Source organism: Beta vulgaris, chromosome 3 (genome assembly GCF_026745355.1).
Source record: "Beta vulgaris subsp. vulgaris cultivar EL10 chromosome 3, EL10.2, whole genome shotgun sequence".
NCBI classification, from domain to species: Eukaryota; Viridiplantae; Streptophyta; class Magnoliopsida; order Caryophyllales; family Amaranthaceae; genus Beta; species Beta vulgaris.
In genome coordinates this window covers 2,181,363-2,196,789 of record NC_079204.1, presented here as the reverse complement: position 1 = coordinate 2,196,789, position 15,427 = coordinate 2,181,363, and the positions used below count along the sequence as shown (strand labels likewise).

The 15,427-nt window shown below is 35.0% G+C and overlaps 2 protein-coding genes across 3 annotated transcripts; one reads left to right on the top strand and one right to left on the bottom strand.

The window, feature by feature from the left end:
• Positions 1–396: 396 nt before the first annotated feature.
• LOC104888026 (ADP-ribosylation factor) lies at positions 397–8,649 on the bottom strand. Of its 2 annotated transcripts, none has more exons than XM_010672839.3 (7): positions 8,248–8,649; positions 6,868–6,958; positions 4,087–4,202; positions 3,922–3,981; positions 3,771–3,836; positions 897–1,096; positions 397–804 (listed from the first exon to the last, which is right to left on the bottom strand). In XM_010672839.3, exons 1-6 carry the CDS (start codon positions 8,302–8,304, stop codon positions 905–907), a joined length of 582 nt encoding a protein of 193 aa, XP_010671141.2. In that variant the 5' UTR covers positions 8,305–8,649; the 3' UTR covers positions 397–804; positions 897–904. The 2 variants fall into 2 exon arrangements, with proteins under 2 accessions (XP_010671141.2, XP_010671140.2); XM_010672838.3 differs by having other exon boundaries at positions 397–801.
• Positions 8,650–11,358: 2,709 nt separating this feature from the next.
• Positions 11,359–14,693, top strand: LOC104888025 (anthocyanidin 3-O-glucosyltransferase 7). Its single transcript, XM_010672837.4, has 3 exons — positions 11,359–12,071; positions 12,956–13,422; positions 13,912–14,693. The coding sequence occupies exons 1-3, from the start codon at positions 11,543–11,545 to the stop codon at positions 14,338–14,340; spliced, it is 1,425 nt and encodes a 474-aa protein (XP_010671139.2). The 5' UTR covers positions 11,359–11,542; the 3' UTR covers positions 14,341–14,693.
• The last annotated feature ends 734 nt before the right edge of the window (positions 14,694–15,427 follow it).

The window sequence follows — 15,427 nt, the reverse complement described above, 5'->3', positions numbered from 1 at the left end:
ACTTATAAAGTGAGAAGTCTAGAGTTCCAATTATATTTCAAATTTCTTTTAATAGCAATGCTCGTTATGAGAAACCTTTAAGCTATAATCCACTTACCTTTCAAAGTAAATTGACTCATCTTTCGACAAAAGAATTTGGACTCTTTTCTTTACATGATCTCACTATCATCATATGCTCTAAATAAAAGGAAGTAGGAGCAACCATAAGAGTGGGGCCAACAACCCATCAAGAGCATCATAATCTGAGACAGGAGTGAAAATCTGTGTGTTTTTGGACTGAAAAAAATCGATTCTCAGAACACAATAAAGTGTTCAAAATGAAATGATAATTGAAAAATTAAAGAGCATGAATGAACCTAGATAGATAAGAGTGACATATTTGACACAATCGAAAACTTGCTCAACTGTAATGGCTAATATATTGAAATTCTGGAATGGTACAACCACACTGCCATGAAGAATGATACATACAGAGATCAGCATCCATTTCAAGTACGATCATCGAATAAAATAAACTCCAAGTGAGAGTGAATCGATGCTTATCAGCCTCAATCGACAATACACTTTATATCAACGTACTTGACAGATACCCAGCGAGGTACAGCCATACAGTGAACATGTCATGTCATCTCATGCCAATATACATCTCAAGTTGTCAGAGATTTCAAGGCCAAAAGGATATGCCCAAACCGTCATTGGTTTTCACCACAAAAAACCCAGAATTAACTACATTTGCTATACGTAAATGGTAAAATCTTTCACTACTTCCTTCCTGTGAGATCATCATTGCCTTGAGTCAACCTGCTGAAAGTGTATAATAGAAGTATAACATAAGCAAAATATGCAACATTCATTACAACTGTAAAAAGACATCATTGGACATAAAATGCTATAACCTGGTCAATCAGAAAGATGATGTCCCCACAGATGAGTATCCTGCAGCTCTTACCTCCTTGAGGGTGTTAGCTAACCAGTCTAAACCCTCATAGAGACCATCACCCCTCAAAGCACAAGTACCCTGAATGTGCCATTTCCTGTTTTTGAGATCAAAAAGACCTAATCCTTCACAAACTTCCATTGGTGTCATTGCTCCTCTCTGAAAACAGAAAACACCTCTTACTAAACCATGGAGCAGAAAAATGCTTCATACGGCTCTAAAGAGTTGTAGCACTTCTTTTTCAAGGTTCGAACAATTTACAAACATAGGGAGTACAAGGGTGTAGCTAAATATATTAAAGGTCAAGCGTACGCATTTGAGACCATGAGAAAAGAAGTATTACAACTATTTACAAACAGAGGGAGTACAGTTTATACACCTGTACCTCAGTTATGACCAAATCATTGCAAACATGTCATCTTATAGTATTTTCAACTTCGATAATCTTTCCCATCCTCCCCCCCCCCCCCCCCCAACTCTCTCTCTCTAATTGCTCTAATCTTTCCACTTCAGAAAATAAAGCAATCAAGCAGTGAGCAGGAAGCTTAAGCACTTTGTTTCTCTTTATCTGCTTATAGGCTATAGCTAGGCAGTACTAAGTGGAGGATTATAATACAAAATTAACAGACACCAATATGAACCGAACTGACGTCAGGTTGTCATTTCAAAATTCAGGGTATTAGTAACGATCATGTCTGATACAAGATCGCAAATGGCAATAGCAACCAAGTTCATGAATCCCATATATTTAATAATGGCTATTGCTGACTGTCTAAATGTTGTGAACATCCTGCACATTTCCCTCAACGAGAAGAAGATTTGACAGAAAAAGGAAATGCAGTATAGGAATAATTCCATAGCCTAAAAACTTCAAAGAGAAAAGACCTCAAAAGTTCCGTAATTAATTCCCCATTCACCATAAGATCTAAGACAAGTGATCTGATCTCGCAAGGTCATTGGCACTTCTCCCAATATAAAATCCCTCCATAATTAATCTATCTCCTTCACAGCCAGAAACCACAATCACCAGCCCAGTCAAACTATTATTTGGAAATCCTTCAACAATACAACTCTAGCCCTAACCTATAGAAGATAAGTCCCAGGTACCAAAAAAAGGGGGAAAGGAGAGGCATTAACATTTCAGAACCATATACGGAATGACACAGCTGTCCTCAGAACTTACAATTCCTCTTTACTGACTTCTGTCCAGGACATTTGTTGAACTAACTTATCACCTCGCACACCTGCATAAATCCCCAACAGAACCAATCCCTGCCCACCCAGCCCCCACTCCCCAAAATTGTGGGAAAAAAGGTAATACCTTGAACCCTCGAAAAAGATGAAGTAGCTAGGTCATTGGCTCAATTTTTTTTTTCTTTTTGAAGGCCTAGGTGATTGGTTTATTCCTGCTTAATTATTGACAATAACTTCTCCAGATCCTTCAGTAGTTTAAAATAGTTTGTTCTTTCTTAAGCCTGTCTGAAAGCATATGATAAAGCATAAACCCCTTGAAGCTTCTTCTCCATCATATGGGAATATTTTCAGCAGTCATGTCATCTCAAGGCGTTCATTTCCAAGTAATTGGTATCTGATCAAAATATAGAATCAATCGACCGTCCACTTGCTGAAAGCACATTAGGTTTTTAGTTCTAAGTTTTTTCTTAATATGTAAAGTCAAAATTTTGGCCTGATCTTGTAGGTGATATATAAAAGACCATAACTTTAAACTCTTCCTGCACCAGCCAACTAGCAACAAAAGAGTGAGACTGCAACAAACATTAACTTATGCCAATTACATGATGTACAAACATGAAACGGTATAGTTCTGTCCTTTTATGGAAATACTTCTATCAATGTATTTAAACAAATTTAAGTAGAGCATATATACACACCTAAAACCACCAATTCCCACCCAAAGTCCAATCAAAGATTTATAAGCCATTATTCCTTCAATTACATGCATATGTGTATAGGAAAGTATGTGTGTCAGTGTGTAGCAAACACACACACATCTATTTGTACGTTGAGAATGGATAATTTTATACAGGGGTGGCTTCCCCCTGGCCCCCGAAAATGTAAAGCCTGCCAAAAAAAAAATGTGATTGTGCCCTTCCACAACCTTTTCTAGTATGCATGATACATCAACTTTTTTCCTTGTTTCGGAGGTAAGCAAAAACAGGGGATTTCCTTGTTGAGAGATTTGATTCCCGGGTTGGTTTCCTTTAATGGCTTGCTTTCATGTTCAGTTGCTTAATGCTTTAAAAAATAAAGACAAGGTTAGATCATGATTATATTTGTCATGATCTACAAGTAGCAGAGAAGGTTTTAGTTTGACAATAGCTTGATTCATCAATCACCAACATGGTAATTTCTGCACCAACAAGGTGCAATGAATTGCCATTGGCCAGTGCTAGTGGCCAAAGGAAGTGGATGTGGTGGTTGGGTGGTCTCTATTGATGGAACAAGAGTTAGAAAGAGCCTAAAGGGGTATATGGGTCATTGCGACCAAAACTACTTTATCCTAATCAGTGTTGAAAGTACGTACAATAAATTTAGAGGAGTTATAATTGGTCGCTGGGGTGGCTGTCTGCAAGGAGGCAGCCAATCAAATCCCTAAATTTATGTGTGATAGAGTTAATGCTTGAGCAAGCACGACAAGTGCATGTGCGGTTGATTCTATGACTGTGTTATGTAAGTGCACGCACAATTATGTACATTAATCTATTTAGAGTTGGAGATCCCAGATCCTGCCATTAGGTCAGTATGCGAAATCTACACAGCATTCTTTTGATGTATATAGATACAGAAAATTGAAGAATTAATAACTACATACCATATCTTGCTTATTTGCGAACACCAGGATAACACTATTAAGCATGAATGGGTCATTGATGATAGTCTGAAAGTGGAAGGAAAAGAGGTTAGATCAAGAGATTGAGTGGTAATCCAAAGATTGGAACTCTCCACAGTTCATAATAGGTCACCTGAAACTCTATCTTTGCTTTTCCAATTCTTTCCCGGTCCAAGGAATCAACTACGTAGATCTGTAAGCACAGAAATGATAAATCAAAGCCGATGTAGATAATATTTGCCTGCAAAAGAAGATTATAACTACAATAGCAAAGGCTGAATATCAAAAAAACTAATACCAGCCCATCAGTATTGTTAAAGTAATGCCTCCAAAGCGGTCTAAGCTTTTCCTGACCACCAACATCCCAGACCGTGAACATTACATTCTTGTACTGGACTTTCTCAACATTAAAACCTACAGGGAAAATAAATTAATATCAGCTTAAACTTTCTGATTAGACATTACAGCCTTCGACTTAGCACATTATCACCAGGGGGCATAGCAAAATACAAGTTCTGCTACAAAAAAAAAAAGAAAAGAGAAAAAGAAAGAAAAAGAAAAACAGGATATCCTACTTATCCTAAAAAAGCAAGTTTTGAAGTAATTGGAATATCATACCACGACAATGGTAGCTTGTAACACAGAAAAGTGTGCATAGATGCATGCCCAAGATGGAGGTGATGAATACAAATGAATCAGCATTACAACATGAAAAGCACATGTTCTCTATAATTACTAGGAATAGGGCATCAAACTCCCTCAAAGCAGGCTTTGCCGAGCGTCAACAAGTAAAAGCATCAAATAGTAGAGGAAATTTGGATTCTCTTGTATTCCCTCTCTCTTTTTGTTAGTTGCTTTTTGCTTTTCACGGTCTATTGCACAACTTTGACTATTCAAACCTTATACATTGTCAAACAAAAAAATAAGGAAGGACGAAGGAGTATTAACTATTGCTGTGAGACATTTAATATTTCTCTTCAACTCGATTTGGATGTTCACATTGTAACTTGCCTATACCGATTTTCTTAACTTCTTGGAAAATAAGTAAAAGCATTTTACAAAGAGATTTAAGCAGAAACGAACTCTCGAGCAACTGTGGAAAAATGCATATATATTTCCAAATGAGAAAATAATGGAATTGTTCAACAATCAATAAAGTAAATATCAGTGAAGAAAGGGAAGTAGGAATTCATCTCCAGGTCATCCTAAGCCATCCGATTCCTTAGCAAGCCACTCTTGAAGAAGACTGCAAAAGGCTCTGAATTATCAAACCTGGAAGGCACTATAACTAATCACCTCTGAATAGAGCTTCATGTTAACAACACAAATTAGAGCTAAGCCCTTGATAGTTGACATTCAACACCAATGAGCTTCCCAAACCCAACATATTCTTTTCCCACCATATCTTATAAGCAAAGCAACTTTTCGGACCTCAAGCCAGACAGATAAGTGCAACTCTTCTTCCCGATTCCCTAGCAATAGTCATCACCATAATTTAAGCCTGCCCTAAGGAGACAAGCTCACTCTCCTCTCCTCAACTATAATATAGAGGAGTATCCCCGACTGCAGTTTTCAAACTCAAGTTGATGAATTTAAGCTTGCAAAAGTCCGAGCTCGGCCGAGCTCAAACGCAAGTGTTGCAAAGCCCAGCAACCCAAAGCTCGGGTTTGAGTTCAACTTGTTAATACTCCTACTCACAAGACACTCCCTAGCATAAGGTCTACTGCAGAAGCTCATTTTCAAGGAAATAACAATATTAAGTATGAGACATACTGAAACAGAGGTCAACCTAACCTATCATTGTTTGTGCACACAATGTTTTTATTTCTTTTAAAAAGACTCAAAGAACAGCAACAAAACTATCCGTATGTGCAACTGTGCAAGCCCCTTTACACCTTACAGGAATCCTGTCAAGAAGCTAGATTACAACAACAGTACACTACCATAAAAACCTACAGACTATGTGCCACCTCATTGAAATACTATGTGATTACCCTTCATTGCAAAGAACAAGCAAAACAACAACGAAAAGAAGATTCCAAAACAGGACAAGGAAGAAAATGAATGACATATCAATATAACACGACAAATTACAGTAGATTAACAAGTATGAGGCTGGTACAGATGTATATGTGACTATGACAATAGTGGAAGGTCAGAGAATGTGAGCTCCTAGAACATGCCTTATGGCTCAATCGAAGGCCAATCATAGAGAGCATAAGATTGAGAGTAATGAAAGGTCTGAGCCTCAAGATCAACACCCAACAACCCTTTCCCTCAAAAAAGAATTTGTAGGGGAATATTGATAGCTGATGTTCCAAACTTGGAAGAGATCCGAAAGGCAATCAGCTGAAAAGGGTAGAACCAACAGCAGCTATAAATACCCCCCAACAAAAATTTGCTCCTTTCAGCGATACTTGTAGGTCTTTTGCAACATTTATGAGCAAAACAAAGTATTTCTACTCACAGTCAGTCAGTCACAGACTCACAGAGAAAATGGAGCAAAAAAAATTAGAACAATAATGGCTCTTAGTGATTCAATCATCAAGCACCATGTCAGCATCTACTTTTAAAATAAACTGCCCAAACAATGCTGCTTCTCAGTGAAATTACTTGACTGTTGAAATGCTGCTCTCATGCAATTCTCGTTTCTTACCTTCAATAAAATACTCATGCTTTAGAATATTACAAAAGTTCCTTTTTATTCTTACACGTGCTTTTAAGATGCCTCAACTCCCAACTTCAAAAACATTAAATCTATTTTTGTTAATATGCGGCTCATGCTTCATGTTTATGGGCGATGAAAAAGAGAAAACAAAGAATCAAAACAAATGTTTATTGTAAATGTGGAGTGTAGCAGTACGGAACAAAGGTTTATGGGGGTGAAAGGAAGAGTCAGGCAAGATTAAAAAATAAAAGTAAAAAGAGTGTTCATGTGCATGGAAGGAAGCCCAAGGTCCTAAATCAGCATACTGTAAGCATACTAGGATTGTCAATGGTTAGTAACAGGTAAAAGATTGCCAGTCCTACATGTATCGGCAGTAGAGTGATTTTTCACTGTATAGAAGCAAAGACATACCGATTGTTGGAACTGTAGATAGAACTTCCCCAATATGCAGTTTGTACAATATGGTTGTTTTGCCAGCTGCATCAAGGCCAAGCATCACAACCTAAGTCAACTCAATCAAAAAAATGTTTTGTGAGATAATATGTTCAAAGCATAAGCAGCAAATATGTCAATATTACTAAGATAAAACAATGCACCATATTGCAAAAAGATTAGCTAAAAATATAATAACTGCTAAATACTCCCTCTGTTTTTTTTTTATTGTTCTCACTTAGAATCTTGGCACTATTCATACTTAGAGAGAATCTTCTCAATTTTTTCCAATTTATAAGAAAAAATATAGTCATGTGGGATCTTGTTTGATTCGTCTTAATTAGTAAATTATTAATATTCAATCGTTATAATTTTTACTAAAATATAATGAAAGATATTTAAGTTCAAAAATGTGCATTGGGAGATGTGCACAGGAAAGTGAGAAAGATAAAAAAAAAAACAGAGGGAGTAACTTTTAACATACAAACCACACACAGACCAAATCAAGCAATTAAAGGCCCCCTTCAGTTGCGAGCTCATCCAAGCCCCGGCATATGACAGTGAAACTCAACACTGATATTGTATTGATTCGCACGGTCCTATAACTTTTCTACGTGAAACAAATTCCCCTAGCTCCATTACCCGCTGCAGATGATTGATGATATCTATTCTACAGTACCAAATCCACCATATCAACAGCATTACTAGTGAAAACTAGTAAACTACTACATACTACCCCCTCCATTTCATAATATAAAAGGCATTCACAATTTGGGTTATCTAAAATTTGGCACCTAATCTACCTCAAAATATGTTTATGACTTTATTCCAATCTTCTTCACCAATAGATTCTGAAAAATTAACAGCCAAAATTCGACCTTAAAATCCAAAGCACAACATAAAACTAGCTCTTCGGCGTCTCCTAGGCCCTTCATAAACCCATCAATCGAGTTCTAGAAAACAATTCAGCTTATTTCATCAAACATAAATTTCCACAAAAAATAAAAATCGCTCATCAGTTTTCAGACTAGCCTAATTTCCTTTCACTTCCTCTCAACAACGAACAAATAATTCAACAAAAAAAGCCCACAAATAAATTATAATCCAATACATTGCCAATTGAAAAAATAATTAATTGAGGTTGATGATCGTATAAATATAATACCAAAAAATATAAAATTGAAGGGAGTTCATCAAAGTTAGGTGCAAAACTAAACATTAAGATGAAAATCAATGATAACCCATTGAATAAATATGATCAAAGAAACAAACCCATAATATTAATATCAATAATCATCAATAAAATAAAAACCCAGAAAAAAAAAATTGTCAACTTAATAAAAGGAAGAAACAACTAACCCTCATTTCAGTGTTGCCAAAGAAAGTATCGAACAACTTCCGAAAAGCTTGACCCATTTGCCAAAACTTCACTATTATCAACTAATCGATCTCTCTCTTTCTCTCTCTTCACCTGAAAATTGCAGAGAATTGAAAAAAAAGGGGGAAAATACTAAAAGGGTTGGAAAAAAACTGGAAGAAGAATAAGAAGAAATGATCAACTTTGAGTTTAAATGAGATTTTTTTTATTCTTGGGTTTGTGAGGTGATTAGTAGTATTGTGTGATTAAGTGAAATGTGTGAGGAAAGAAAGGAGAGAGAAAGTGGAGAAGATTGAAAATTATAAAAATGGTGAATGATCTTTGGCTATTGGTTTCAAGGTAGCGTTTGTTTTCTTCAACTTTGTTCCTCAAAACTTTTTTTTTTTTTGGTTGGGGGTAAGGAAATTACTTATAGTAAAATTGGCGAATATGACACTAATTATGATTAATTGATTATGGTGCGGGAGTAATACTAATTAAAAGGTTTTGTAGCGTATCACTAATTATAATGTTGATGCTCTTAAAAAAAATATGATGTTGGGTGTATTTAATGATATTGAACTTTTTTATCATGTAAGAAAACCACTTTGTAAATTGGCGAATATGACATCAATTATGATTATGTTGCGGGTGGCAATACTAATTAAAGGGTGTGTAGCGTATCACCAACTATAATGTTGAGTGTATCTAATGATATTAAAAAAAAGAAACAAACCAAAATTTGGTGAATCTGTCTCCTTTTCTGACAATGGACAATGAGTTGAGAGTATGAAGGACGATTCCAAGAGTGGTTGGATAAGTGAAGACGTAGCACAATCTCTAACAATAAGCCATTGGGTGGCTGTTAACATTTAAGTTGTGTTGCGCTCTATTCCTGACATTAAAGTTTATATTATCCTATACACTCACTTTAATCAATGGTGTTGATATTATATACAATCGAATTTTTAACTTGTGCAATCATTCTATTAAATTGTATAGGTGTACATAGTTTTTCGCATATTTTGCAAAAGTGCTAATTAAAATAGGTCTAATAAGAAGTACTCCCTCAATCTCTCTTAGTTTCTTCACATAGAGGGTACCAAGTTTTGGTCCCACACCAAGGCAATAGTATAGCTCCTTGTTCCGGTGAGCCAGGAGGAACTCGATCATTTTTTTCCTTTCGAACCATATAAAAATTCAATTAAGCATGTCATGTCATAAATTACTTCATTCGCTTCCTAATAATTACAATATTGTTCTTAATATGCTATAATCATTCTACGGTACTCCCTTCATTTTATCTTGATGTTGGTTTCAAAATCTCATCCATAGAATAATTTTTCACCAACATAGTAGCATAAGAACGAACGTGATCATTTGTGGAGGTTGTTATTCGTTCCAACTTATACCTTTCAAAACACCGGTTTCATAATTTTTAACAATCAGAGATATCAATGCTTAAAAAATAGTAGGAAAGTGCATGGTGATATTAATTTCGGAATAAGATGACTAAATATTAGCTCTACACCAAGCTACTTTTTCTCTTCTAAAATCCTAACACATAACCTATCGTCTATTTCTATTTGTGTGCCAATCTACTTGATTGCAATGGAAAGGAAACACAAGGATTCCGACCCAAAATATAGTTCCCATTTTCATTATGGGTGTCCCAAAATATAGTTCCCATTTCCATATTTAGTTTCACATTTTTCCGTAATTTGTCTAGAAAAACCGTGTCCCATCATTTATTTGCTTCTTGAATTTTGTTTTTTCCTTTGTTTATTCAACCAAAATATTACAATTAATGCTCTTTCACCAATGATTCTCTATTCTCTCTCCTAAAATCATCTTTTCCCATACAACATTTATTTAAATAAACAAAAAATCTTTACTATCCCTACTTGCATAAATTACCGTGAAAAAAGGGAAATGAGAACTATATTTTGGAACGGGGGAGTACTTCATTTGTTATCAATTAATTGTCTTGTTAAACTTAGACATGTTTATTAAGAAGAAATGATAGAGGAGTATAGATTTTATATGTAGATAATATCAAAGTTTTAGTGACAAAAAAGTAAACCTTTATATATATAATTTTGAAATTAGGGTTGAGGCTCAAGTGTTCTATATACCTTACCCAAAAAACAGTAACATGTGATACTTTTTGGGCTTGATTAGATCATCAAACTTTAAATAATCTAAAATAGGTTGTAATCAGCAAACATCAGTTTCCATTAGTAGAATTTAATTGTAATCTATAAAGTTAGAAAAGTACAAATTAAAGAGAAATGCACAATTGATTAGCAAAAATCAGTTTTAATCATTAAAAATCTATTTTGATCCGCAAATAGAAGAATCAGCTCAACTATAAATAAACAAATAAAAACAGAAGAATCAGCTCTGATTCTTAAAAGCAGTGAACTAGATTGTCAAAATCTGTTGTGATCAGTGGAAGAATAATGGGACCTAAACTAATAAAACAAGCAAAATTTATTCAAGAAGACCGTCTAATTTTAATATAAAAGTAGACCTAATTATTAAATGAATTAAACTAGTTATCGAAAGGAATTAACCTAGTGACGAATTGACGATTGGGTTAATTCTCTTTTTATTCAGCTTACCATTACCTAATTTTAATTTAAAAAATTGACGGCTTCTTACAAGACAAACTCTATAAGAAGTGATTCTTAAAAGTAGTGAACAAGTGATTTTGTCAAAATCTGTTTATTTACTTCGCATTTTCTGATGAGGAGAGATATCGGTTTATTATATTTTGTGAGAGATAGAGAGCATTAAAAAATTATTATATACTCCTTTTTTTTTTTATCTTTCTCACTTTCTTGTGCGCATCTTCCCCTACACATCTTTGAACTTAAATATCTTTTATCATATAACGAATCAAACAAGACTCAACGTGACTATATTTTTTCTTATAAATTGAAAAAAAATTAAAAAAAATCTCTCTAAAGATAAATAGTGTCAAGATGATAAGTGAGAACGATAAAGATATAATAAGTAAATCTTTAAAAAATAGATGGAAAAGAAAAGCGAATAGATCTTTTAGAGAGAGTACATCCAAATATATCGTAACAACCAAATAACAAATCCAAGGTACTCGTACCGTTGACACACTCACCAAAAAGACTTCACTTATCACCACAAACTGTACCTACCAACTCTCAACAGAATTCAAAGATCAACCTATATTCATCCAAACTTTTGATACTATATATTACATCCCATATTTCTAATCTATAAAAACATCCTTCAAAATCAAACTATACACTAAAAACTATGAATTCTGACAATCCCAAATCATCAGAACTTCATGTAGCTGTGTTTGCTTTTCCATTTGGAACACATGCTACCCCACTTCTAAACATAACCAAAAGACTAGCATCATTTGCACCTAATGTCATTTTCTCATTCTTTAGTACTTATGAATCTAACACAAAAACTTTTGCAGGGTCTAAAAAAGGTCTTAATGAGGATGATCATGACCAAAACTCATTGATGCCTAATATTAAGGCTTATGATGTGTGGGATGGTTTGCCAAAAGAGTATGTTTTTAAGGGTAATCCCTTGGAAATCATTGAGCTTTTTATGGTCTCAGCCCCGGCAACGTTGCGAAAGGCGGTTGCCGAGGCCGAGGAGGATAGAGGGAGGAAGGTGAGTTGCATGTTTGGAGATGCATTCTTGTGGTTTGTGGTAGAGATGGCAGAAGAGAAAAGGGTGCCTTGGGTGCCAGCTTATACTTCTGAAGAACATTCACTTTCTGCTCATGTTTATACTGATCTTATTAGGGAAAAGATTGGAATGCAAGGTAAATTATATCAGAATTATTTGTTTAATATGTTAATGCTAGAGTAATTAGTTAACTGCCCTTTTTCTTTGTTCTTAATCAGTAAACCACTTATTCTGAATAATATGACTGATTTAGTATAAGATCATACAATGAGGAAAATGATGTCAATGAAATTTGTGTTCAAATTTCATATGAAATGTATACAGGTATATATTCTCATGAAATTCTATCAGAAATACCTTTGATTTGCAAGAGACAGTTTAGCTAGGGCCCACCTGTACCAATCTACAGCAATTTTTCTTATTTTTGCTGAAGAGAGATTAATATTTTGCTGATTTAGAAGTGCATAAATCATACTACTAATAATTAGGCCAAAATTAGAAATGAATTGATGGCATCAGAGCATTGCATCTCAGGATACAAAATTAGGCCAAACATTGATATAAATATAAAGAAGAGTGGACATGTTATTAATCTTACCTATTGCTGATCAAGTTTATAATGCCTAGCCTGATTTCTTGGCCGGAGATTCCACATAAGATGTCCTTTATGTATATTTCCTGAGTTGGGTATGTTTTTGTCACGCCGCTCATAGTTGGGTAATATCTATGTTGAAGTTCCGTAAATTTTGTTACATTCATACTCTTGTATCAAGGACTGCAAACCAAAATGCCCTGTTTGATGCATATCAAGGAAGTGACTCTAGAAGTTGTCTTCCTAACCCGTGACAATAGAGCTAATAAGGCGAATTGAAGGGTGACTATAACCCCGCTGTGATTTAAGAGACGAACTTTTGATCAAATAGACCGCCTTTGATTTCCCTTTGTGATGTGATTTGTTGTAGTGATATACATAATGATTCACCAATGAGTACTGATGTTTTTACTTCTATTTGAATACAGACATTGCTGAAAAAAGGAAGGATGAGCTGTTAGAATTTGTTCCAGGAATGTCAAAAATTAGAGTAAAAGATTTACCAGATGGTATTGTAATGGGAAATTCTGATTCCTTTTTTGCAAAGATGGTTCACCAAATGGCTCGAGTCTTGCCTCGTGCAGCTGCAGTGTGTGTTAGTACATGTGCAGAGTTCAACTCTGCTGCACTGAATGATTTAAAGTCTAAGCTGCCAAACTTGCTTTGTCTTGGACCTCTTAGTCTGATGATGCCACCCCCAAAAACTCCTGACAACTATAATTGCATAGCTTGGCTGGACAAACAGCAGGAAGAGGCTCATAACAATTCAGCGGTGGTTGCGTATGTTAGTTTTGGATCAGTTGTGAGGCCTAGTCCAAGTGAGATTGCAGCTCTTGCTCAAGGATTGGAAGCAAGTGGAGTCAAGTTTATATGGTCTCTTAAGGACAATTTCAAGGTAAATATGATCCGACTTTCAAATTTTATGCAGTCAATTTCTTAACCAGTTACAGTGAAAAATGCTAGTTTGTTTCATTTTAGAGTTTAAAGTAAGTACATATAAGTTCTAATTAAGCAACATAACTGTCATCAGTCATTACTCACTCATACTTCTATATGAATTGGCTCGAGAATATACGTATTAGAAGGCCTTATTGGCTGGCATTTATGGGATGGAAGATTATAAAGGATCAAGATGGAAAATATTGATCAATTCTTCTATTGATTGTGATTTCACCAAGATTATCCATCAATTCTCCATCTAACCCCTTATCATCTTCCATCCCATATTAATATTTTAGACCTTATATTAGAGAACTATGCAGGATCAATCTGATTATCAAGAAGAACATAATCATGCAAAATGTACTCAATTCATATTAATGCTCAAGTACTTCCTGTTTCCAGATTAAACCTCATTATTTTAACATTGTAACAACATCAACAGGAACATCTGCCACATGGATTTCTTGAAAACAACAAGGAGAAAGGGATGGTAGTATCATGGGCACCACAAACAGATATATTGGCACATAAAACAGTGGGAGTATTCATAACCCATTTTGGTCACAACTCCATAATGGAAAGCATAGTTTCTGAAGTTCCGATGATCGGAAGGCCATTTATCGGTGAACAAAAGTTGAATGGACGACTAGTGGAAGCCATGTGGGAGATAGGTCTAGAAGTCGAAGGCGGAGTTTTCACCAAGGAAGGAGTTGTTAAGAGTCTGGAAAGAATTGTATGGGGTAATGAAGGCAAGAAAATGAAAGAAAACATCAGAGGTCAAAAAAAGCTGCTAGAAAAGGCCATTAGTACTGAAGGAAGCTGCAATGATGATTTCAAGAAGTTGTCAGATGTTGTGAGCAAGTCATGTTAAAGCCAGGCTGCCATAGCTAGAGGCTAACAGGCTTAACGGCAAAGCTTCTGTGAACACTAACACACCCGAAACGTCAACGTTCATTCTTCCTAATGAGACTACAGTTCACAGAACTAATATCTAACTACTTCTATATAACTGCATACTAGATTGCAGGAAGAACTAGTATCAAACATCTGAACAAAACCACTGAGGTTGTGTTTTGGAGCTAAGTATGTAATGTTATGAATTTTATGATTACCTTCAAAAAAATCTAAAGAAGATTCAGGATGTAAAACATGAAGCTGGATGAATATCCTATGGGTTGGACTATATGATATGTCATTTCAAATCTTATTACGCATTCTAGAATAGTCCGGACACTTTCCTTTTATTTATTTCCCAAATTAGTTTGAACTCTTACAATTTTGGCATGGTCTCACTATTTTTATACTTCCTCTGTTTAGAAATAAGTGAAAAAGAGAACTTTTTGATAAAAGTGTTTCACATATTCCAAGACGGTGTAATATTAGTTTTCTTACATCCCTTCCGCTCACACTCTAGCTCTATCAATAAAAGATGTCCTCAACTTTCTCTCTTCTTTGATAAAATGATATCCCTCCAATGTCTATCACATCTATTTTTAATAAATAACATTTGATAACCACACTACATATCACCTTAAATTACATCTCTCAACAAGTGTCAAGATATCTCAGGGATGGAAGGTGTATAATTCTTTTGTAGGATATCTTAGAAGTACTATCAATTTTAAAATTCTTTTCTCAGTCATTTTTCTTCTATTAAGACTTGCACCAGATGGTCTCATATTAGATAATCTTATCAAACCTTTTGCCAAACCAGTCAAGTTTTAACCTTTTTTCTCCAAACTTTCAGAGTTGTTTTAACTTATAAAGATCGTTGGCAAACCATTTCAAGATTTACCAACTTTAGTACATCCATTGATTTGCGTTATGAAGATTAACGTTTGGACCAATCTGATAAGATTGCAAGAGAGCTTGTGATAGATTAATATGGGATCAACAGTGTACAACTTGCCAATTCAAATTTAATCCTTAGACATGATGCCCAGAACTAATTTTACTAC